Source organism: Manacus candei, unplaced genomic scaffold (assembly GCF_025592945.1).
Source record: "Manacus candei isolate 608988 ecotype Guabito, Panama unplaced genomic scaffold, ASM2559294v1 h1tg000023l, whole genome shotgun sequence".
Taxonomy (NCBI): Eukaryota; Metazoa; Chordata; class Aves; order Passeriformes; family Pipridae; genus Manacus; species Manacus candei.
The window spans coordinates 20,987,579-21,013,626 of NW_026138071.1; the positions used below are offsets into that span (position 1 = coordinate 20,987,579).

General features: G+C 35.3%; 1 protein-coding gene and 1 long non-coding RNA gene across 2 annotated transcripts; one reads left to right on the forward strand and one right to left on the reverse strand.

The window, feature by feature from the left end:
• Nucleotides 1-4,695: 4,695 nt before the first annotated feature.
• LOC127471213 (glutamic acid-rich protein-like) lies at nt 4,696-7,905 on the reverse strand. The gene is made up of 3 exons (XM_051787928.1): nt 7,806-7,905; nt 5,458-5,781; nt 4,696-5,244 (listed from the first exon to the last, which is right to left on the reverse strand). The coding sequence occupies exons 1-3, from the start codon at nt 7,903-7,905 to the stop codon at nt 4,922-4,924; spliced, it is 747 nt and encodes a 248-aa protein (XP_051643888.1). The 3' UTR covers nt 4,696-4,921.
• Nucleotides 7,906-10,869: 2,964 nt separating this feature from the next.
• Nucleotides 10,870-17,088, forward strand: LOC127470771 (uncharacterized). The gene is made up of 4 exons (XR_007904387.1): nt 10,870-10,959; nt 13,108-13,346; nt 15,504-15,679; nt 16,979-17,088. It is a non-coding gene; the product is annotated as an uncharacterized LOC127470771 (long non-coding RNA).
• The last annotated feature ends 8,960 nt before the right edge of the window (nt 17,089-26,048 follow it).

The following is a 26,048-nucleotide window of genomic DNA, read 5'->3' on the forward strand; positions in this document are numbered from 1 at the left end:
CCAAACAGGCTGTTCCATTGCTCTGCCACTCTCAGTGTAAAGAAGTTCTTCCTCATGTTTAGGTGAAACTTCTTGTGTTTTGGTTTATGGCCATTGCTCATTGTCCTGTTGCTGGGCACTGCTGAAAAGAGTGTGGTGCCATCTTCTTGGCACCCACCTTTGAGATATTTAAATGCATTAATGAGAATCCCTCTCAGTCTTCTCTTGTGTAGACTAAACAGGCCCAGCTCCCACAGTTTCTCCTCATAACAGGAGAAATGCTGAAAACAAGTGTTAACTGAAGCTTTAAGCTATGAATATGGTTTTAAATCACTGGGCACTGAGTGGTACTAATTTGTATTATTTCTCTAGTGGCCTGGTTGGGTTGTTAGTTGGTTAAGGAAGAGTCTGCCTTCTTAAATCATGTCGTTCTCCTGTTAATAAATCAATCCTGTTCTTTCAGTCTCTTGTACTTTTGATGTCCTCATTCAGATTTGCTTTCTTCTAATGAAATGTGTGAGAGATTTCAAGTGAAGTCATTCAGTAATTTTCTTCAGTGAATCAAAAGTTCACCAGTTTTTCTTCATATGTGGATTTCAGCTTGAGGTGCATATGAGAAGGTGTGAGTTGTCTTCTCATAACTGAGGTAGTCCTCACTGTCCAGGACTCTTTTCGGTACATCTTATTGCCAGAAGTAAGTTTGCACTGTAATATTTTAAAATATTGGCACCATCTTCATTCAACACTGAATTTATGAGTACTGGCAACTCAGAGGTATAAGTTGTGATGCTGAATTCTGTTTTTCAACAAATGAAAATCTAAACAAATCTGTATAACGTTGTATATGAAGACAAAGTATAGTCTTAAGTCACTTTTGTAGCCCTATTATTAGTAAAAATACCCAGGTTTCTGTTATTTGTTCCTAACAAGTAATCTAAGAGCTAAGACCATGGACCTGGTCACCAAGAGAAATAGATAATACTCTTTCAGGAATTCAAACCCATTTTCTCCTATAGAAAAGATCTTTCTCCCCATCTATTCCCTTCAGAGGGTAGTAGATAGCATTCACCATCTGTTTTAGAACCTGGACCAGAGAAACATTAAGCTTTATATTTCAGTCCCATTACGCAAGACATGGAGAACAAAGAGTGTGTCTATACTGAAAGTTCAGAGCCCTCTAAGGTGACTTTACCTGTCAGCTGTAAAGCTGCTGACAAGCCAGGGTCCATCAAATCACCACTGGGATGTTCATGGGGCTGGAGCTTTTGGTGTGTGAAGACAGTCTGAGGGAACTGTGTGTGTTGGGGAAGAGAAGGTGGTGGAGGGAGGTAGTTGCTGTGTTCCAATGCCTGAACTAGAGAGAAAGTGGTGCCAGATTCCTCTTGGTGCTGTGCAGCAGCAGCAGCAGCAGGAGGGGCAGCTCTCTCAGCAGGGAGGGAAATTCTGACCAGGCATAAGGATGATGGTCTTCACAGTGAGACAATTAAGCAGGAGAGAAGTTTGCCCAGTTTTTGGCTTTAGAGAACTTCAAATCCCAAGGCCCTGTGCAATCTCTTTTAAAAAATTGCTGTGATTTTAAAAATACAACACCTTCCCATTAGTTTGCAAGAACTATTGAGTGACATCAAGGAAGGTGAAAATTTACTATTTGAATTTAAACAAAAATCTTTTCATAATTGGTGGTTGGAATCACGATTTTTTAAGTGCAGCCAATCATGCAATTCTTCCATTTGAATCTCTGTCTTTGAGAGGTTTTTTTAGCTATGACAGCCATTAAAAAAAGTATTGAAATAAACTGAACTTAAAGACCTTTCAATCTCTGAATCTCAAAGTATTGAACGAAGACTAATGAAGCATATTCAATCACATTGTTCTCACTGAAAATAGTATTAATAATAATACTATTAGTGAAAACAAAGATGTTTATATAAAATTAATAAAATTATTTTAAGTATTGTTAGTTTAATCTTAATTTATTCTGTTTTTAATGTCGAGTTTTTGTGGATGCTTTATTATGTGCACAATATCTTAGTACAGTAGTATGTGTGTACAATCTGTAGATAAATGTACATATCTTGGTGGTGTGTGCTCAAAAACTACCTGTTGAGAAGTAAGAAAATTTGGAGACCACTGCTGTAGGGGAGTATGCCAGCAAGCAGTGTGGCATAGCGGCTGGAACCCTGGCTGAACCTGTGAGTAATGTCAGTATTTGTCTAGTAATGTAGGTATTACCTGGAAATTTTTAAACTGATATTCAGAAAGCAGTATGTTTGTATATAATGGCTTGGAACAAGTTCATGGGTGTATTTCTATCCCCACCTAGCTAGTGTAAGCAGATAACAAGTGATTTTTGTAGTGTGGGCAACGTGCCAATAGAATTAAATTGCATGTTCTTCAGGCTTCTGAACAGATAGTGTAGTCAAACAGTGAATATCTCTTGTTTCTGCTGAATTAAATTCAGGCGGTTGAATTAGATGGGGAAGACTCAATATCCATTCCCAATACCCTAAGCTAATCAAAGAGTTGAAACCCGAGATGTAGAGAACTTGAATACACATTTAATTCTTCACAAGAAAAACTTTAAAAAGCACTCGTTGGCAAGTTGTATTAAGTAATTTTGCCTTTACAGCCTTTGTTGAATGATCATTTAGAATTTAGCAGATGTAGAGTTTGCAGTTTCGGTTCTGTAGAATCCCACCTCCTTACTTACAAATACCACTTCTGTAATCAAAACCCTGTTTTTTTCTGTGATATGTTCAAGCTCCAGTTCAGCAAAACACTTAATTCACACTTGAAATGTAACGTGTCTTTAGTCACTTGCTGTTTGGTAAAGTTCTGATGTATGTGCCTAGCATTAAATGTTTGGAATACAGCTGGTTGGTTGATTTTGAGTCTGAATGATTTGAACTTTGGCTACAGTGAAGTTTAATATCAGGTATAATTGCAGGAATTTTTCCAAGTAAAAAGTAAAATGTTTACAAGTTGAAATATGTGCTCTCTGAGAATATGGTGCTTTTAAAATGCATACATATTATGGTATAATTTTGTGTTGGAGAATAAGCAAATTGCATTTAATCATGGGTAGCATGTAATATTATACCAGCATTAAACTGCTTCTAATCACTCTCCTGTCTCATTGCTGAAAAGATGGATCAGTCTTTATTTGAGGTGTTCTTTAAATAGCCAAATATTCTCTAGATCCATAGCAATGAATATATTCTGAAGCATAGAAAGTGCTGTTAAAAGATCAGAAATTCTTGACTGTGAGGGCAGTGAGACACTGGAACAGGTTGACCAGAGAAACTGTGGAAGCCCCAGTCCCTGGAAGTGTTCAAGGCCAGGTTGGATGGGGCCCTGAGCAAACTGGTCTAGGTGGAAGGTGTCCCTGCCTGTGGCATATGAGTTGGAACTGGATGATCTTTCAACCCAAACCATTCTTTGATTTTCTTGTAGTTATTTTAGTAATTTTTTTCTTGGTAGCACCATGCTTTTTTTCAAAAACCTGGGAAAGACTGTCTGGGTTGGCTTCTATTTGTCCCAGCCTTTAAGCATACAGCTTCACTTAAGTCTTCTGAGTTTTATTCAATAAAATAATCAGTAAGGCAGTTTTCTTAACAAGTTATATGCTGTAAAAATAGCTAATGCCACGCCATTCCAAATAAATACCTTTTCAGGTAATTTTTTCTAATTTTATTTAGTTTTTCTTGGGGAAAAAAAAAAGCATTTAAGTTAATATAAAAAAGATCTTCCTTTTTAATTTCTGTTCCCCGAGGCTGTATGGAAAGTGGAAACATGGGACATGCTTGCATTGAAGCAGAAATTAGTGGATGCTTTCCTGATAGAAAGTGTCAATTTTTCACCAGCAGACAGGGATGTTTTCCAATGGTATGCATGAATGCCAGATACATTTGAAGAGCACAGAAAGCTAATTAAAGAAAAAACAAATCAGTATCAGGATGGTCTTAAGGTTTGTAATGACAATATTTTAAAAACTTCCAAGCCCTAAATTTTGAACGGCATATAGTATATGATCTGATGGATTGAAAAATTTATTTTATTTCGGCATATATTTTAAAATGAAGTTTGAAGTAGGTGTTTTTATACTGTTCTTGATGGTAAATAATTTTTTGCTTGCTTTTCACTCCTACTTTTAATGTATCTGTGAGTTCACTTTGTATGGGATCATCTTTTGGCATTAACACTTAGAGGTGGTACCACAGATATGGTAGGTGACAAGGTCTTTGTCATCAGCCACAAACCAAACTACCAACGCTGCTGCTCCCAAGTGAGGGAGATAGTTTTGCTACTGACTTCCAAAAATACAGGAAGCAACTCAGTTCTTTTGAAGAATACAAAAAACAAACAAAAAAACCAAACCGAAACAGAAAACCTAAATGATAATGACACTGATTCCATATCCTGTTTTTTCCAGCAGATTTTATGATGCTTCTTGTTATTCCAGCAGTGTCAGGGACAGGGGATCATGCCCCTGTCCCCTGCCACTGTGCTGAGGGTGCACTCGGTGCCACTGTGTGTCGCTGACAAAGAGCCTGAGGAGCCCCAGGGCCCAGGAAGAGCCCTGAGGGACAACCCTCATCCCCAGCCTCCCCTGGGCCATGGAGCCCACTCCCAATTCTTCCTGCGCTGCCCATCCCGGCCTGCAAAATCCGTGAGGGGGCCAGGTGTGGCCCTTTGTGACACAGCCACCTTCCAGGGCTCTTTGTGATGCGGGACACAGCGATGCCCAGACACCTTTGTGACATCGGAGACCCCGCCCTGCCCCAGGGGTATATAAGGAGCACAGAGCTCAGCCCATCTCAGACGCTCCCAGGAGGGAGCAGGTCCCAGGATCTCTCCAGGGCTCATAGCCGGACTTGAGGAGGAGGCCAAGTGGACATCCCATCGGCCAGAGAGGAGTGCCAGATCGACACTGGGACCAGGATTAACATTGCATCATCGGGATCAGCGCTGGAAATGGGATTAACATCTCATCATTGGGAAAGATCGGCGCTGGCACCAGGATTAAAATACCTTCTTCTTCATCATCATCATCTTCATCATCATCATCTTCTTCATCATCATCTTCTTCATCATCATCATCTTCTTCATCATCATCATCTTCTTCTTCATCATCATCTTCTTCATCATCATCTTCTTCATCATCATCATCATCTTCTTCTTCATCATCATCATCTTCTTCATCATCATCATCTTCTTCATCATCATCATCTTCTTCATCATCATCATCTTCGTCTTCTTCGTCTTCTTCATCTTCTTCGTCTTCATCTTCTTTGTCTTCTTTATCTTCTTAGTCTTTATCTTCTTAGTCTTCTTCATCTTCTTTGTCTTTTTTATCTTCTTAGTCTTCTTTATCTTCTTCGTCTTCTTCATCTTCTTTGTCTTCTTCATCTTCTTTGTCTTCTTCATCTTCATCGTCATCATCATCTTCATCGTCATCATCATCTTCATCTTCATCACCATCATCTTCATCTTCATCATCACCATCATCTCCATCTTCATCATCCTCATCATCATCATCCTCATCTTCATCATCATCTTTTCTTCTTTTCTTCTTTTCATCTTTTCTTCTTTTCTTTTCTTCTTCTTTTCTTTTCTTCTTCTTTTCTTTTCTTTTCTTTTCTTTTCTTTTCTTTTCTTTTCTTTTCTTTTCTTTTCTTTTCTTTTCTTTTCTTTTCTTTTCTTTTCTTTTCTTTTCTTTTCTTTTCTTTTCTTTTCTTTTCTTTTCTTTTCTTTTCTTTTCTTTTCTCTTTTCTTTTCTTTTTCTTTTCTTCTTCTTTTCTTCTTTTCCTCTTCTTCTTCTTTTCCTTTTCTTCTTCTTTTCCTTTTCTTTTTCTTTTCTTCTTCTTCTTCTTTTTCTTCTTCCTTGTCTCTCCTACTCTCCCCTTCTTTCTCTTTCCCTTCCCCCTTTTTTTTTTAATTTATTTTTTATTCTTGTTCCTCACCTTTCTCTCCAAGGAGAAATCCTTCCCTCTCTTTTACTCCTTCTGCCTTATGCTTCCCATCCCTCCCCTTTGTTCTTTCTTCTGATTTAGAAGAAAATCAGGAATTTATTCCACAGAACTGTGAAATCAATAGTATTCATTTTGGAGAAGAAATTCAGTAAAAATTGAAAAGGGCAGGAAATTCAGAATTTTGCTGTGTTACATTTCTGAATATTGTTTACTGAATTATCTGCTTTGATAAAATGACCTAATTCAGATATTCTGTGCTAATCAAATACAAATTATTTTCTTGAATATGCTACGTGTTGTCACCGGTAGAAAAAAGAGTCGTCTTTTGTCCAGGAAAGTGTAAATGCCAAAATAAAAGTTTAACAATCTTACTTTGATTTTGGCTAAACAAGTAGGCAGCATTTTCCAGAAGATGGCACTCTCTTTCCACAAACGCAATGTTTGAGTTTCATGGCTTAAAAGGATGTTCTTCCCCAGACTATGTGAACGGTGTTTCTTAAAGCATAAAGCTAACTTGAGTCTGCCTGTGCTTACTTTTTGCATTTATATGCCATTGCATTATAAAATTGCTTTATTTGCTTAGCTTTTCATTGCAAATTTGAATAATCATACATTATTTCTTCATTTTAAATTTAAGCAATGCATGTTAATGAGAATTAAAGTACTCAGTGCTTTAATTTCCACTTCCCATAACTTTTAAAAAAATCTCAGGTTCAGAAGCTTTTTTGTCTTTCTGGGGAAGAAAGCAGGGAAAAAAATGCAAGAAAAAAGATTCAAGGAAAAAAAATCCCAGGCTGCAATCTGCAATATATTAACAATTATATTTAGAAACTGGATTGTTGATGGTCTTTTAATTGGGTACTCAAACTATTTCTGTACTCTTGATTTATACACTTTTCTCGATACATGTTTCTCCCTAATTGTCACTGGCAGAGTGACTGACAAAATAAGTTATGCTGATGTTTTGAATGACTGAGAATGATGCCATTCCTTTTTTCTCATCCTGCCTTAGCAAAACTGTGAGTAGGAAATCTATGTTGAAGCATAAATTATTTTTTTCCTGGCTTTTTCTCATATGAAAGTAAAAACAAGCAGGAAGAATCCCATTTATAAAACTGGCAACACAGCTCTGATTTGCTTTCTCTGTTGCAACCATTCTATTTACTGAGGATAAATATACTAGGAAAGGCAACAAAAACGCCTTTTTCTTGACAACATATAGTTAAATGGTTGTTTGTGCATTAAAAACTGTTTCATAAAACCAATTAGGAACCATGTTTGTATGCTGACAGCTGAGTTGTCTGTGTATAGATGAAAGGTATATGCAGTTTGTTGTGGGTTGGTATGATGCAAGAGGCAAGCGACGGTGAATGTATTTCATGTGCAAAGGAACACTATGATTATTGTATTAGGAAGGTGCACCCCCATGAAGACCAATTAGATAACCACACAGTTCTGGTTTCTTTCAGTAGATGGGAAGTATATATGTAAAGTGAGCAGGGGATTAAAACAAAACTGAATGCACATTGCAAATAATTTCAAAATGTTATCTCCAAACTGAAGATGAGAAGCAGTCATCTGCCAATCTGCATTGGCACCCTGTGAGGAGTTTGTACCTTTTGCACCTCTGGGCTTTACACAGAGATCTGGCCTGTGTCTCCTTATACTCTGAGACTGTGTTGCTCTGCACACCCTGTCAGGGACTTCCCTGAGCGGGTCATTCTAGATTCATAACGGGCTCTGACAAAACTCTTCCTAGGGGAAATAGTCAGCAGTTCTTGCGAGCCCTCAGTAGATTGATTAGGCTGAAATTCTCCCCACAAATCTCTTTTGAGTTTCTTATGTTGGATATACCCTTGCTTTTGTTTTGATCCTGGATACGTGTCCCTAGCTGTGTGCTGACAGGTGCAGACTGACCGGGCAGAGCAGAGGGGACCTCAGGGCTGACTGACATTTCTGGTTACCTCTGTTTCCACCTCAGCCATGGCCATTCTGGTCCCGTTCCAATTCTGGGGAAATGCATTCTGATTTAGGTGGTAGAGGAGATGCTATGGCAGAACCTGTGTTTGGGAAATAGAGCAGGGGATTGGTATTAATCATTCCTCATTTCCCTTGCCAGGACTTTGTCACTATAGAACGTTATGTATTGCAACATGGGTGGGTTTCAGTCAGTTCGTAGTTAGTGTACTGGCATGGAAGTGAACTAGAATAAATTCAGTCACAGCCAAATGCAAGCCCATGCTGGAACTGAGTAAAAGCATTTGTTTGGTCTGATTTCCTCATTCTAAATCTGCATAATTTCCTACTTTTCAATGTGTGAGTTTGCTCCCCAAACCCCATCCTTGGTGAGCAAGATTAAAAAAAATTAATGATTGGTCATAAGGCGTATTAAATGCCAGAACCTGATGTTCAGACAACTGTATTTCTTTAAAGGTTCTTAGCTTGGTAACCTTTAGGTATTTTGAAATTTTGTGTTATTTGAGATAACTTTTATCTTATGCAGTAGATTTTCTAAGCATTTACATTAATTTAGTTTGAGAAGTTAATTTGGAAAGCACTAGAAAGAATTTGGAAAGCACTATACGTCTTAATATATATATTGTCATCTGTACAGTGCATATATATGTAAGAAACCCAGTGTTTATCCAGCAGTGTGTCTTGACAGGTGTTATTCAGGTGCTGTTGTAAAAAGAAATAAAAATACAATTTCTTATCTTCTCGAAACAAGTAGAACTTTTTATGTGTTGCAGGCAAAATTCTTTAAATGTATTTAGCATTTAAAGGTATTCTCTGATCCTAAGAATACCTTTATTTAGATCACATTACTAGTTAGTGTTAGTACTGAAATGTCAGTGTTGCCTACGTACAACTTTGCCAGCTTAATACTTATATCTCCTATATATATTTTATATGTAGGAAAGGATAATTTTTGCATTGAATTGATAGATGATTAACAGTTAAAATGTCTGACTACACTGTTGTCATAAAAGTACACTTTTAAAAATCTATCAAAATGTTTTAATTGTTTATGTTGCTTAATTGAATAACCTGGTTGAATAGCTAGTGTAAATTGATGTTGCTCCAACAGAATGATGGGAGCTGTGCTGTTTGATGAATTAACCTTGTTTTGAAATTACTTTCAGAAATAATAGTTCATGTTTTGAAAAATTTCTTACAAACCTGCCTACCTACCTTCTTTTTAGGGGCAGTCCTAATTAAACAATTCAGAAGTTTTTTGCTGTGTTTTAACTCTCGCTGGGACTTCTACTCCCAACCTCATTCAGGATTAAACTGCAAAAAATATAACTTAAGTCCTTCTTATACTGAGTGGAATTAACTCTATGAGGATTCCTGCTGAAATGATCCTGTTAAATAATATAACCTTTGCTATAAGCAGAGGAACTGGGGTTTGAGTCCCAATACACAGCCTTGATAGTGTGCAGTGAATGCAGTGCAAAAATAAGAACAAAAATGAAAAGCAAAATGCTAGCTCAGTCACAGAGCAATATTCACACAGTGCAATGAACGGGATGAGATCTTGTGAGGAACAAATTCTGAAAGGTGACTTTTTTATTTCCTTACAATGTATTGTGTTAAGGTTGTGCTTGGTTGCTTTACTCAAATTCCTTAATGTTTGCTATAGCTTGCTGGGAAGGTATAAATAACAGCATTTTATATCCTGTAGTTGGATTACCAGCTAAAGAAAGAATTCATGTTTATCCTCACTAGTTTATATGTTACAGAGATTATAAACAAAATTTTACATCTTTAAAGAGATCTTCCATAAATACAGTGGTAAGTATCTTGTAGGGAGTAGTACACAAGAATTATTGTTAGGGATAAACTTTATCTAACTTAAAATGATCTTTCAAGTAAATTGTTCTGAATTTCTTTTTAAATAATATATTCTTTGGTAGTATTGGCAAGAAAAAAATTGTCTGAAGCTGTTTAATACTAGTTTTTTTTTCTCCCTTGAACAAGTGTTTTGAAGAATTGCAAGAGTAGAATTTAATGATGTATTAGATATTACACATCTTAAAAGCAGTGAAGGGGAGACTGTGGAACTTATAAGGACATTTCAACATCTGAAGCTAGAGGTCAAGCTGGCTGGTTGAATTTGAGATGGCTATGTTGAAATCTGTTTGCAAGGTAACAAGTCCTAATCTCTTAATTTCTAGGCTAATGTCATTCAGTGCGGATTGCTTCAGTAAATATTAACATATACTGGAATCGCTTTTTATTCTTTGTATCCATCATGAACATTAAAAAAATTAATTCAGTCTTTAAAAGTTATATAATTTTTAAGTGCTAGTGTCATTTGTTGCTACTTTTTCATGTGCAAATTTTGATTCGAATGAGATTGTTTTTGAATGGTGCTGGAACCAGATTAATCATTCTATTATTAGAAAATACACTCAAAGTTAGGTATAAGTTTAAATAAGATGATGAGCAAAATTAAAAGCTCTGGGATTTTTCTGGAATGAATAAATGAAAAAAGGTTTCACTTTGGGAAAATAGGGGAATAGATGAAAACAACCTTTTGGTCTAACTAAATTGTATTTGTACTTGTTTTCGATTTTCATTGTAGATGGAACTAGACAATTCAAAGTACCTGATGGCCAAAATCATTGTAGAAAGTGTTGTGAAATCAGTTCTCAGAAATTTGGTGTGATCACTGTGTTCATGTTAAGTCATTTTGGGCTTTGTTGAGACATTCCTTGCGATGTCGCTATTATAGAGTTGAACTTGAGGCTGAATCTAGACACAAATTTATTTTTTATTCTCAGCAGTCTAATCTAGATTAATTCTAAAGCTGAATATTGCCTGTTTTCACATGTAGTTATAGTGTTCTTTTTTCTGTCTAGATCATTGGGGATGCACTTGATGCTTATCCTAAAACTCCATGTGTTGGTAGTGTAAGAGAGTGGCCTGGACAAATAGGGATTTTTTGTCTATCCCAAACTTTCTGGACAATGCAAATACAGATGGCTATTAGAAATGGTCAAGGGTAACAATATTTTTAAATTTAAATTTATGTCAAATTGATAAAATGTAGTAGTAAATCAGAGCTTTGAGAATAACTTTTTTGAGTGAATAGTTGTTATATCAGTCGAGAGAACTTCTACAGTATTGTATTTTTGGATTCTCCGTGTTCATATATAGCTGAGCTATACCACAAACACAAAGTTAAATCTAATCTAATCTTTAATCCATATATGGAGCAATATTTAAGGTTGTGTAACATTTTATGTTTATTCTCAAATTGAAGCAATGACTCCTGTTAATAGTGGCTTTTTTGAGCAACTGCATTCTGACATGCAAGGAAAAAAAGCTTCCAAGTGTCTTGGAAGAGGGATTTAAAGGAAGAAGAGGACAATATCTGCTAATACAAGGAGTGAACCTTGCAACATGTCTAAAGATTTGAAATTATTTTCTTTTTCCAGTAATAAATGAAACCCTCCATTTCCTGGGAAAAGAAATAAGGCTTGTGCTTACTGTACTATTTATCCTCAACTGGTGAAAGGCTTTCAGGAAGGGAGACAGAAATTCTAATCTTACAGATTTTAGATTTTTTTAAAAAAATCAAAGCCATACTCAGCTTAACAAGCCTGTAGTAAGTGACTAAAAGAGGAAGTTAGCAAGGGTTAAATTAATTTGCTTTTGGGAATGTTTGTTAGAGAATTCTGAGTCTAGATAAAAGCTCTTGTGCTGGTCTGTATCCAGCCTTTTCTGTACATGAGCAGGCAGGAAAACCTGTCCTTCCTGTAGCTCAAATTCTGTTGTAATGGGAATACTGCTCATCTGGCTTCAGGCCAGAGAATCTTCATTCTGCAGTGGAAAGCAGCTTGTATGTAGTGAAGAAGTGGAGAGGTACTTGAATCTCCTGACAATCTGTCACAAATCTGGCAGGGAGAAGAACTCTGTCTTCCAGCCTTTGATGTTCTTTCTCTTTTCCATTCCTATGTTGTAAATCAAAGACACATGATAGACAGTCAGTGATCATGTCAGAGGCCAAAAGTACTGCATCCTGCCTAAAGAACTTCAGTATTTTCTGTTAAACCACTTGTTAATATGTTCACATATACATTCACATGCATACACACACATTCTGCCTTTCAACTATTTCTCAGTTAATTGCTTCCAACAAATAGCTGTTGTACATAAATCAAAGGTGCAAGTTTCATTTTGCTGCTTTTGAACTTTGTTTACTGCTTTATTCTCATAAATAAAAAGAATTCCTACTAAGCAGATGATTATTCAAATTTAATATTTGAAAAGTAACTAGTTGAGATAAGAGATCTCAAAAGCATTTAATAATCTATTAAGAGTTACCAGTGCCACTGTGTTTGGAGAGGAACAGCAGGCTAGCAGGGAGAAAAAGCTAAAGCAGGTCTAGATAAGTTTTTCTCCACTCAAATGGAAGCTATTTCTCCACAGAAACGTGCTTTGGTGTGAATGTATTACCAAGGTTCATTCACACTTTTTGATTTCAATTCAGTAGGGTACTTCATCACGTTTAAGGACCGTCCTGATACAAGTGCTTTCCTTAATTGGGCCTTTCCTGTTTACCAGCAACTTATTAGCATGAAAGGAACTATTAATTATTGTGGAAAAGATATAACTAGGCTAACTGAACGTAGACTATAACCAAAAGTCAATAAACTGAGAAATTATAAAAAAATGCATTTTCCTGTTAACTTTTTGAATTGTAGGTGTATTATTGTTTCTAACTGTTGTGGGACATAAAGCTGATTTTCTACTGTGACAGTGACCCTTAACCATATATTGCAAATATATTGCACACATATAAGTAGACCCTTAAAACACAATGTGATATTTTCCTTTTCTTAATATGAAATGATGTAAAAAGATAAGGACTATTTCCTGTGTTGCAGGAATGAAGTAGTCTATGTTGCTTTGTTTGGAGATATGTGTCATTGATGTTTTACATATGGCTTTGGAAAAGTAGGAAAAAAGCATTCCAAACACAAAACCCTACTGAGCTACCAGTGAATGAAGGACATTGTACTACTATTATACTGAGATGGAACTTTTTAATACAGAGAAATAAAAGTAATATAATAAGAAGTATAAGAAAAAATAATCATGCCTTAGATCAGACATTCAACTTCTTAACTTTTAAAAATTCTTGCAGGCACTGGAGGATTTTCTGGAACAGAATAATAGGTTGAGGATATTGCCACCTTGGTGCAAGGAAAGCTGTCTAAGCAGAATCGAGTGACTGGAGGAGCACTTGTTGTGCTTGATGTTCATGCTAGGAATGTTCTTGCATCTCCAGTAAGCAAAAAAGTCAAAGATGAGAGTGACTTTGAATGGTTAAGCCAGCTTAGGTGCTACTGGGAGTTAAGTGATACCTCTCAATCCTATTAGAAGGTAATTTCTGTTCAGTTTTTCAATTTCTGCTTCCTTGCTCACACAGAGAATGGTTACGCCACTGTGAGAATTTCTGCTGATAAGAGAATACCTGTAACAATCATTTCATGGATTGCTAACTAGAATGGCTGGTAGCCAGACATAAACAGTTTTTAATTAAAATTACTTTTTTTCATCACTGCTGAGTCTCAGCACATTTGCTGAATTTTCAGGGAGTGTTACAGACAGAATTTGTTCACTCAAAGACTGTATTTTGGCTTCGTGATTCTGCAGGATTAAGAATGTTATAGGGATGACAATTTTCAGTTAGAGATTTTAATCTGATTTCCTGTCAATAGTATTTTATTTGTGCATTATATTTATTGGAAAAATAACAATGTTTTTACTGGATAGTGGTAGGATACAATATTTTACAGGACAAGATTTCCCATAATACAAAAGACATTGCACATGAAATTTTAAAAAAAATAAATATATGTTGGGCTTATACATTGCCAGAGTAATCAGTTAGACCATAACTACAGCTACTGGTCACTATTGCTTCTGTTTATCTTTTAGAAAGTCCATTAACTTTCTAAATAGCTAGACAAGATAGTTTTACTCAGCAATATGGTTAGTAGGATCTTTTTTAATTAACAGTTTAAAACCTGATCGTTTTGTTTGATAATTTAGTATCTATTAATTTGTAATTTATTTTTTTTTTAATTTGTGTTGTATTGAAACAAGTGCCTCAGAGCAATCATGAGTCTGCCATGCAGTTGTTTCTAACAGCATTGGGCCTCTTAGAACTTGGGAAATGGTGTTGAGGGTGGGTGTGGATTTTTTTTCAAATGGGTCATAGCCATGGAGTTTTATGACAAATAAGTATGTATTAAAAAAATAGTTAAAGTACATTTGATTAAAGGGATCACTCTATAAGTGTAATTTAACACCAAAAGAGAGATGAAATTACTTCTTACTAGTGGTGTACTTGTGCAAACAAACAGTAACAAAGATTAATTCATAAAAGATACCTGATGTTAAGGTGCAGAGGCTGATTCTCAGTTCTGAATTTTTCTAAGAAGGCATGGAAGCAACAATCTGTTCAGTTAGCAAATGAAGTTAATTTCTTTTCGGAGTGTTGCACAAAATTGGGACATTATTTAAATGTCTTTGGAAGCTTCTGGTAGTCATATCAAGCCCAAAGGTACTTTTTGTTATGCATTGTATTTGATGCACTGAAAAAGTGTGCTTACTTTTTATGGTGTTTCCTAATGTGAAACATCTGGAGCTCACATTCAGCAGTAAATCAGTACTGGGCGACCAAGGTCAGCGTGCCATTTGAAAGTTGAATCATGGCAGGCAGTGAATGCCTTCATTTGAGAGGACATTTTGTTACTCAGCTGAAAGATTAGTAAATGCATACTTGTTAGACTTCTCAATTTGAGGAAAATTGTTAACATTACAAGTACCAACTGTTAGAGAATTATTTTAAACGGTGGACTTTAAAGGAGATCTGCAACTCACACCAACATGAGAGGGGATTCATGAATGATGAGGCTAATACTTGTCAAATTCTGTTTCAGTTGGGCATAGGGACATTCCAGCTTATTTTCATGCTTGTTTTTGGAAAGATGAACAATCTGTTTTCAGTTGCATGTTACTTCCAATATTCTCCTCACTCAAATATCTGTACAAAAGCGTGAAATCCTCAAAAGTGGAAAATAGATCCTTGGATGTAAAAAGCTGCTAATTTTTTCTTTTATTTTATGTACACAGTCAGCTGAATGTGTGTGTACAGTGTCTGTAATTGTTACTTTATATATATTATTATCTGTGTGTTTCTTATGGCACAAATCCATAATGGATTATAAACTATGATCAACCTGGACACAGTGTGGAAGCATAACCCTTCTTTGCTTTGAATCATTACTTGCTATTACAGTAAAAAATTGTAAAGACTGCATAAATCAGTCAATATCAACACAGAAACAAGTGATAAGGTAAAAACCAATTGTCTTCAGATAACAAGTTATGAAACAGAATATTGCATGAGCTACTGAGTTGCTGAGGTTTCCCTTTATCTTTCTTTGGTGTTTTTTTTTTTCTAAAATAATAACCGTGGAGTGAAGGATCTACCTTTCAGATATTTAATTTATTCTTTGACTTTATATCTAGAGTGACAAAAATGTTGCATCCAAAAAGCTGAAGTTGAATCAAGATGAAGGAAAATTAAAGATTGCTACTGGTCTGAGAAAGAAAGAAGCAGACCTGAGGGAGGTTCAAGATAAGTTGCTGTACTCCACCAGACATGGGAATCCAAGAAGAAAAGAGAAGGCTGACTTGGAAATCAGGTATATGATGCAAAAGGTGAACTATTGATATCCAGAAAAATGATTTAAAATTTGTTTCTCTGTCAAATAGTATTTTCCCTTTTAACTGCCAATATGTGAAACAAGTCCTACTTTTAGATAACCATCGTTTTATTTTGGTGTAATGGTCCTAAACTTATAAGTGGGCAAAACATGAAAAATAAATGCTTTAGAGTAATAGAAAATGTATATGTTATTAATTTACCAACTGATACCCCTCTCCTACATCCTCACTCATATCTGCTTTCTTGTGAAGAGATAAATTTTCAGTGATTTTACTAAATGTTTGGATTCATCTATTAACCTGCAAGTTAGCACATTAAAAGTTTTTAAAGTTTACTTACACCTTCTGTGCTAATGCAATTTTGAGACTGTTTCTGGTAAGCCCTGTTCCTGACTGGTAATTAGCTGCTTATGTGTGCAAAAATTGGCAACATTTGGAAGAAGATTTTATTCTTTTCTTTTTTTTTTTTTTTTTAAGATTTGCAGTACATCAACTTTCTTTCTTTATAAATAGAATTGGAATTTGAAATGGAGTCTTAAGCCTTGTCTGTAGTTAGTCAGCTCTTTGTGTGTTTCTTCTGCATTCTGATATAGTTTGGAAGTAGAGGGGAGGGATAGACAGGCAGTTTGTTACTGTGGTGTAAACTGGCTGCTGTGGTTACGAGAAGAGAGGATTGTAACCACAGCAAGAGTTGTCATCATTTTCCTCCTATCCCACGTCTGAAATGTGTCTGTACTAGAGAGTAAAGAATTCTAACAGAGATGGATTAAATTCCTGTTAAAATATATTTTTTTGTTAGATTATAAACCTAACTGGAAAGATGGCTTGTTTAAAAACTGACGACATAAATGTCAGTTATGGATTCACAAGGGTTTTTTTTGCAGAAAAGAATGTAACTACTTTTATGAGACAATGTTTTTGGGTTTTTTTCCATATGTTTTTGTTTCTCTTATAACATGTAGATAATTTCCTTGGCTGTTAATATTTTCTGTATTGTATACAGAGCTATTTTGAATTGCATGTTTTTATTTCCTTTAATTATTGCACAGTTTTCTTCCTTTATTTGCATGACACTGTAACTGAACAGACTTTGCTGCGCTGGTCCTGATAATAGTTTTTGTTCTTTAAATGTTTCCATTGTAATAAAAGGTGTTTTCTTTTTATTTGGTGAAATTACTTAAGAAAAACACAGGAAAATAATCTTTGAATGCTTTTATTATTTGTAAAACGTCTCCAAAGTGATCATGTATATAATCAGTGTTTTTTTCCATTCTGAGGTTGACTTATGCAGCAAAAAACTACAATGAACAGAACAATTGATTGGTGGCCTTGGGGATGAGAAAATTCACTGGCATGAGACTGCTTTGGAGCTGGGAAGGTAGTACATCAATTTGACTGGACATACACTTATTTCATCAGGAATTGAACCTTACCTAGGAGCTTTTACATCCAGCTACAGACAAGTGATATGTACAGTGATTTTGTCCCTCTTTAAAAAAAAAAATTAAATTTAATTAATTTTTCTTCTAATATAAATTTTATATTTTTAAATTATACTTGCACAGAATTCATAAGTGGAACTTTTCTTCCTTAAAGCAACAGTAGTTAAATAACAGCAGAAGCTCAATAAAGCAGATGCTGTTATTGCCCCATCCCTGTAAGTGTTCAAGGCCAGGCTGGATGTGGCTCTGAGCAACCTGGTCTGGTGGAAGGTGTCCCTGCCCATGGCAGAGGGATTGGAACCAGATGATCTTTAAGGTCCCTTATAACCCAAGCCTTTCTATGATTCTGTGATTTGTGCCTGTAACTCTTAGTGAAATAAACAGAAATTCAGAACACAAGAAGATTTTTACATGGCAGATGGTTTGATATGTTGGAAATTCTGGATGTCAAAATTACCCTGACTTTGAGTGTTTTTGAACATCAAAACCTGCCACTGAGTGCAGCTGAAGAAATTAATGTCCATTTATTTTGAAAATCAGGTACAAGTTATCAAAAATTGCTAGAAATTAAGAGAGAAAAAAAGTCAATGTCTGTCATTTGAACATAGAATTTAGATATTATTCTTATTTCTCCTTTTCCTTCAATGTACTTACTTTGGCCATTTTTCTTTATTTTGTACTGTTCTTTCAAACAATTATTTTCTTGAAAATATCCATGTTGGGATGTTATTATTTTAAAACTTTACAGACTGAGAGTTTATGGCAAGATTATTTATAGGGTAGATAAATAGTCTGCAGTTCCAAATAGAGTTCCAAAGTAAAAAATTTTCAGTGTTCTCTTTTATGGTCACAACCTGAATTGTGTACAACATTGTGCCTGGGTAGGCAGGAATACTTCTGGTGAAACATCTTAAGGGGAGCTGAACTGTATTCTGGGCAAGTGTAGCTACAGATGCAAATGATATTCATAAAGGGCAGAGACATCCACATGACTCCTCACAAAAAATGGATGCATAGTGGTTTCACCTGAAATGTTTAGTGCACTTTCATTCTCTCTGACTGTGTAGTTTCTTTCTCTGTGCAACGCTAGGTATGGATTCCTGGTTGCTTTTACTTACTCTCGTGATTGGGCATGCACATGCTACGTAGATATCTCCACCAGAAATTGTTGGATAGCATAAACACTTTCGTGCAGTTCTTCGTTTCATCTGCTGCTATATTTTCTTTTCCCCTGCAGTTTTCCTAAGAGGAAAAAGTTACAATAGCTTTTGGAATATCAACTTTGTTTATGCAAACTGATGAATCCTTCATTCACCCCCTTCTGTCGATGTCTCCAGACCTTTGATGTTTCCTTTAATGTTGCATTTTTGTCTCTTTTTTTTTTTTTTTTTTTTTTGCTGTAAGGCTTTGACAGCTAAATTTGAGTTTAGAATACTATTTCTCTGACCTTGTACATAGCTTTCATACAAGATTGTGCCTTTCATATCAATACGCTATTTCCATAAATTCTGCTTCTTTGGAAGCATTCTTCCTAGTGAAATATGCTTCTTGATTTACATATTTCAAGGTGTGTGTCTTCATTATTATTACACATCATACAAAACCTACAGTCTACACAACAGTAGTGAGTTAGATGATAAAGAGTATTACGAAAAGCTATTGAAATGTTTGTTAAGTTGTTAAATTTAGTCAAGTCCTGACAAGTGCAAATTACGTGTTTCCCGAGGGTTAAATAATGAAGCTATTTTTTTCCAATAGAACATATGCATTTGTCCTACACTGATTTCATAGCATAGAAGACTCCTGCTGAAAGGGTAAATAAAATCATGCCAAGGCTCTGAATAAATAAACTTATATTTCAAATATGGAAATCATATACAAAGGCATGTTTAGAGATCTAATACAGAAGAATGAGTTTCTTTTCATTTGAAGATTGTGATCTTGTATATAGCAACTGTTATGGGAAATGGGTTGAAAAATACATTTTAATTAGTTTGAAAGTTTTGTGAATAGACAGAACTTCATTTAATATTTGTTTTCTTCTTATTTAGATGCAAAATAGAGAGTGAGTATTGCTGTGTAAAACAAAAGACATTCCTTGTTCTGATCATTTTTCCTGAACAAATAACCTGGGAGAATCAGAGCTTGGAATACTGCTGGACTACCTTCTGACATGTTTCTATTGATAATGGCATCATTGTCCCATAAGTAAAAACAAACAAGAAAACAAACCCCCAATAAGTAATTTTTTTATAGACAGTTTTCTACTGTATATCCAGATTAATGACCAACATTATTAAATTACTGTAACGTTTAAGTCTATAAGGAATACTAATAATACTTTTAAATTTTTAATGTAAAGTTTTTTGATCTGTGAATTCCCTCCCTCCTTTCTAACTCCTATGGATTCCTAAAATGATACTTTCCCCTGTCCCCTGCCCCACCCCCTATTTTTTTTTTTTTGTGCTTTTTGGTTTTGTTTTGTTCTAACAAACGTGCTGCATCCTGGATTCAGGTTAAGACATCTTAAAATGCTTCAGGAATAGAATTCTTAACGCTATTCTTGATGTGCAATCAGTAGATATGGAAATAATTCTCCTTTCAAATCTAAAGGCTTTTAAAGAAATATGCTGACATCAGCTGCTACCATGAAGTATCTACAGATAATGTCTTGATTACTTCTCTTTATAAATAGTCTTCCAGTTTATGTTGCCACCTCGTATGAGATTTAAACATTCTGGCTTGTAACATATTAAGTGTGCAAAGCCCTGACATGTTGGAAGTGTTGGTTTGTACACTGATTAGCTGAATCATCATTTACTAGGGCACAGTAACAAAACAACAACAAAATACCCATGTGTATGAGTAAGGCTTAGGGGAGGTGCTAAAAGCTAGAATGGAGAGAATTTCTAGTCTCCTTTCTTACAGAGGATGATCCCAACCATATGCTCTTGCCAGTTTTTTCCTCTTTTTCTTGCATTGTATTCTATGTACTTGTAAACTGCATCAACAGGAAAAAGTGAAGTAGTCCTTTCCTGCAATAACCTCTGATTTCAGAAATGTGTTGCTATATATCCATGTCACAATCAGTGCAAACATCAGTGATTTGTCTGACAGTGTACAGCATGGGAACTGACCATCTTAATGTTCTATCATCTAGAAATACCCACAGCTCAGCTGCAATTAGCCTTACCTTAATACGCCTACTGATGACTGAGATGGCACCGACAGCTTTGTTGGATGCCAGCCTGGAGGCTTGAGGAAGATTCTCTCTCACATTTCAAAATCAAGTCCTGTCATTATTTAGTTTTAAAATGCTAAGCTTTGTGGCCATGCAGAAGCAGTTAAGATTTTCATTTAGACTTGTGTTTGTTATGACCGTGAACAAAGAACCTCTCAGTTCTGTCCAGCGTGCTTGCCAATGTACTGCTACTGACTTGTAGCTTTTGTTCTTAGCACAGCTGAGGCAGAACTGACCGTGGAACAGTGTTGCTTTAACTGCTTTCCCTCTTGTGATGGCTACCCATGTCCTTCACATCTGTTCATTCTATTCATAATGTATTCTTATAATTGTTTTCCACAACTAGGTTAATGGGCATCAAGTCTATGATAAGATGTACCTACCATTTATGAATCATTTTACAGTATGCTGCTGCATATGCTACAGTATCCTACTGCACAAACTTACCAATAGAAATCTTTAATTTTCACTACTGTTTACAGGAAAAGTCTCCTCACTGTTTGAGGAGTCTGACCTTGGATAGTGCTGTGACTGAATACCTCTTTTACTGTAGAGTGAATGGTAGGTTTCACACATAACCAAAATGGTGTATTACAGGTTCACATTTGGAAGTAGAGATGCGTGGATAACACTTCAGCTCTGGCAACCGGATAGGTGACAAAAATTAAACAGGTAAGACAAAAATAAGGCCCTAGCTAAAGAACCTCACTGTATGTTCATCTGACATTCAAAATTAGCATTGACTGTACTTCAGGAAGCAAAATGGCTTATTGAAGTTAGAGGATATATGCTGGGATTATGATTGTATATGTAACTGTTTTCAAGTAATTACTGTATTAACAATTCAATCACTCTGGCTAAACAGTCAACAAGTGTTAATGAATTCAACACTTCTACAGTACATCCTACCATTTAACTTTTATAAAGCTTTGATCAAAATTCTTTTTGAACTAATGGAAGGATGATTAGCATTTTAAAACTAAATAATGAAAGCTCTTAATTTTGAAAGGTGAGATAGAATCTACCTCAAATTGATGATGCATATTATGCCTGTAGTTATGAGTTTAAGGCTAATGGACCACAGGAACCATACAGAATGCAACTCAAGCTTTTTGTAACAACAAATTTTCTAAAAAGCAGAATTAGTGAGCAATCCAAGGATAATTTGCAAACATACATAGGGACTGCTTATGCAATGCCATCAATGAAGAAGGATTTTATAGAGATGAAAGCTGTGTGCATTTGGCTGTTGTTAGAGAACTATAATTATTCAGTCTTAAGTACTTTGTGTCTCTTACACAGTATGTCTGAAGTGGAATATGCTGAAAATAATATGTGACTGACACTTTGAAGTAATTGGGGAAAGAAATACTGCAGGTTTTAGCTGAGGTCTTTTCAAATGTTAAATTCCTGTTTTAAAATAAGAACAAGCAAAATTATTATGAAAAATTAAATAAATATAGTCTGGTTTAGACTCTGCTTAACACATAAGTTTAATATGTTCAGTTTACAGTTTGCAATTGCTGCATTGCCTTGTATCATCCTATGCTTAAAATCACCTGGCCATATATCCCTTGGGTCTCCCTTTGGGTCCTCATAAGTGACTGAACCACCTAGAAATCCAGCAATTCTTTCAGTACACTTTTCATCCACTGGTGAACACTGTTACCTACTGTGAGATTTTCTTTCTAGTACTGCTGATGCTACTGCCTCATGTGACAGACACTCAGGTTTCAAATGCTCTGTTTGCTTCTCTAGAACTACTGTGTTACCACAGTTTCCCTTATCTGTGTGTATTAAATTATTCAAAATACTTGTAACTTTACAAAGCCCACACTTCATTTCTGCTTTGATATCCTGCTGTCCTGGTAGATTACAAATGTATTTCCTGAATCTCTCCATGCATTTTACCCATGAAAGCTTTCTTCCATAGTGGGTAAGATGGACAGGATCCCTTTCAGACGACCTGTTTTCCTAAATCATTCTACAAGGGAGCAGAAAGCCATCCTCCTTCAGGTGGTGAAAGGTCACTCCCACGTACAGGTTCTGATCCATAACGGAGAAGGAACCTCTGTAGTATCCTGTGTATAATTTCAGGCTACTGCCACTCATGGTGCATTTCTCTTCCAAAACTTCCTCTCCTAAATCTGTGCCCTCTTTCTTCCACAATATCCATTTTCATTAGTGGAAAATTCCATTTGTTTTCACTTGAAAATGCTCACTAATGTATATGACTGTATTAAAGCTGTTCAAAGTTTCAAAACTTAAGAGTGATATTATTATTATTTTGAAAGTTATAAAATTAAATGTGACTAAACTCTCTAGGAAGTAACTCTTATTCTAAGTACAGTCTTTGAAGCAGGAAGATTGGTTTTGGTAAACAAAGAACTTAAGGATTCATCTACCTCCTCTTAAATTCATCAAGGATTATGGGAACGGGCACATGAATATGTGCCCACTATGATTTCACACTGACACACTTTTGTTGTAATGACAAAAAGGAATAAATTGCCTTAAGAAATACTTTGAAGAGCTTACATTTCAATTTTGAAAGTTTGTATTTTTCCCTTCAGCAATGCAAGAAAATGCCCTCTGATGATAGATCCTTAGAATAAATGAATAAAGGATATGGAAAAAGCCAATAGTTTGCATATAATCAAACTCAGTGACCCTCAGTTTATTACAACACTGGAAAACTGATTCAGTTTGGCAACCCTGGAGGGTTAATGACTCAAACTGTAAATTACAGAAGGACCTGGAGGGGGCACAATTAGCTAAAAAATGAAACTGGTGAGTATCAAATGTTATAGTTAAGGAAAACAGATTTTTTTCCCCCTTCTTTTGAATGAAATGAGTACTATAGTAATTGAAGCCCTCACCTCAGGTTATAAGATACTTCTTAGCACACTATAATACTCAGTTTAATTTATATCTTTTTATTGCTTTATGAGAATTGCCATTTCTTTGTTTTCAGGTTGGAATAATATTATTTCTAGAAAATAATGTTATTTTTTCTTTTCAAGAGTATAAATACCAGATTGCTAGGCTGTGACCATTAATGCTTCTCATGTTCTCTGTAGCATCTTTATTGCAAGTACTCTTAGTACCTCAAAGAGAAATAAACTATATGAAACACATTCAACCTATTTTTCAAAGGCCAACTGGACTTCAAGTAGAGATGGATTGTTTATTTTCCATTATTTTCTTCTTGATTTTGACATTCTCATATGCTTATGGTGAAAACTGAAGCAGACTTAGTCACCCAAAATGATTTCTGTGGCATTTAGTTTGCTGTTATTTTGCTTTTTAGAAATGGTAGCCCTAAACTACTGTTCTAAGCCATTGGCAGCAGTAACAGTGATAGCACTTTAGTTGCTTTCTTGCAAATTTATATCATATTACAGAAAGAAATTAAAAGTACATTTCTTTGATTAATTTTTCAATCACCTGAATACTCTCCTTATCTCTAGATATTGCTCATTTAATATTTTTATTGTTTGCACACTGTAAATACACATTATTCATATGTTTTGTAAAGAACAATCAATAAGTAATATAAAAGCCAAGAAAGTCCTACTAATTCTTATGTTATTTTGAAGTGCTACTGGAAAATACTGGAGAAGAACTTGATCCTATCCTAAAGCCACTTTTACTCAGACATTTAAGTAGTCAGGAAGCCTTTGCCTTGGAGAATCCACTATTGAGTGTGCTCCTGAGTTCCACTTTATATTACAACTACGCTGGGAAATCCACACTCTCTTCCTGAAACATCTGTTAAGGTGAGAATTTTGAAAATAAATGTGCAACTTGTTAAAACAATGTTAACAATGTTAAAACAAGGTTTTAATTTTAAAATGGTTCCTTGGCTAAAACCAGGGAAGAGTTTCTGGCATTTGTTCATTCCTCATTCCTTGCCAACACTTTTTTTTTCACTGCTGGATAACTGGTATCATCTTAAAAGTGTTGATGTTTCTTATATCAAATCCTCCACCTTGCAATACTGTCATTCTTTCATATAGTCAGGAATTTATTAATTAATTAATTTTATCATCTTTCCCAGTCTGGATCTCCTGATGCTATTTAGTCACCTTTTATTATGACAATATTTACCAGACTTAACATAATAATCACCTCAAATGCAAAATCTACATAAGCTTTTTTATCTGTAGTATAGTTAGGGTCAGGTGCAAGGTCTGGGCAATCCAAGTTTAGCATAACTGTTAAATTAAAGATACTGCTAGTAATCATTTAAGTCAGATCTTAATATTGTGGTATCATATTTGAATGTACCTTTGAGATAGCTTTTACCAACAGGGCAATCTGTGTTTTATAAACTTAGCTCTTTGACTTTAAATCTTACTATTTTATATCTCAAAAAAACCCTGTATGCCTATGTGCCTAAATTAAAGTAAGCAATAAATAAAATCATCTCATTTTGATTCAGACCCTTTCTGTCAGCAGAAATATGAACATACAGGACCTCAATCCCAGCTGAACAATATGCATTCCCAGGGAATGATTGGTGTAAGCCCATTTTGATAATTTTGTCCACAAAGCCTCACAGAAAATTCTCTGTGAATTAATGATTCACATAAGACTGTTTGTCTTGGGCTATCTTCACTAGTCAGACTTGTTTTACAACAGGCTTTGTGCTGAGATTTTTTTCTTTTAATCATTCTTGTCTCATGGAAACCACATTACTTCTGTAACCTGAAAAATGTTTACATTTTGTCCCACAGTCATTTTTGTGTCAGTATTTTGTGCATAAATAGTATGTATATCCATTTAACAGATGAGGAACCAGTAACTTTGAAAGGACAATGCTAATAAAAAACCAGGAGTATTTATATATTAAAAATGATCTGTTTCTTGTTAGCTGAATGGAAGAAAAAAATAGATTGAACACAAGACTGAGAAGCAGACACGGTTCAAACAACATAACGTGCTCTTGTTCTCGATCTTCTGTGAAAAGCTTTCCCCTTTTTAGCTATTATAAATAACATTTAGGTTTCAGAATTATCACCATGCCTGAAATACAGGAATAGTCCTCTGAGTAGCTCTCTGCAAAGGGATTGGTGACCTTGGTAACTGGGAAAAAGGCATAGCACTTCTCCACATCTTTGTTCCTACCTTGAAAAAAGTATTTGAAGTAGTTGTGCAAATTCTTACACTTTTCCTTATTTTTACTGAGGTATTCAAGGTATTCAAACTTAAATGTTTATAAAACAACAGATGGCCTCTTGCTTTGAATATATTTGTATTATAGTGTATTAAGAAAAATACTCCGTAGAGTGGGAAACATATTTCAGGTTACCTTTGGAGATGGAGTCTTGATTTTGGCCCTGGTATTCATAACGAATTTTAAAATTGCTGCTCTTTTCTGTCCCTCTCAAGAGGGAACCCTCACTTCCTCTGAAAGTCATGTACTACTGAGATGTAACTGCACTTAAATGGTTTATTTTACATTATTTTGCTCACAAAATGGTACATGCATTTAATGATTGCTTTGGGGTAACTGACCAGAGAGTTTATTAGAAAAAAGAAGATCTAAATGATTCGTAATAGGTCTCCAGAGTGCACACTCTTTAAAGTGATATTAATGGAAGGTTGTTTTTTTTCTGACACCTGTAGGCTGAAGATTCTCAAGGATCATTTTGTCTACTT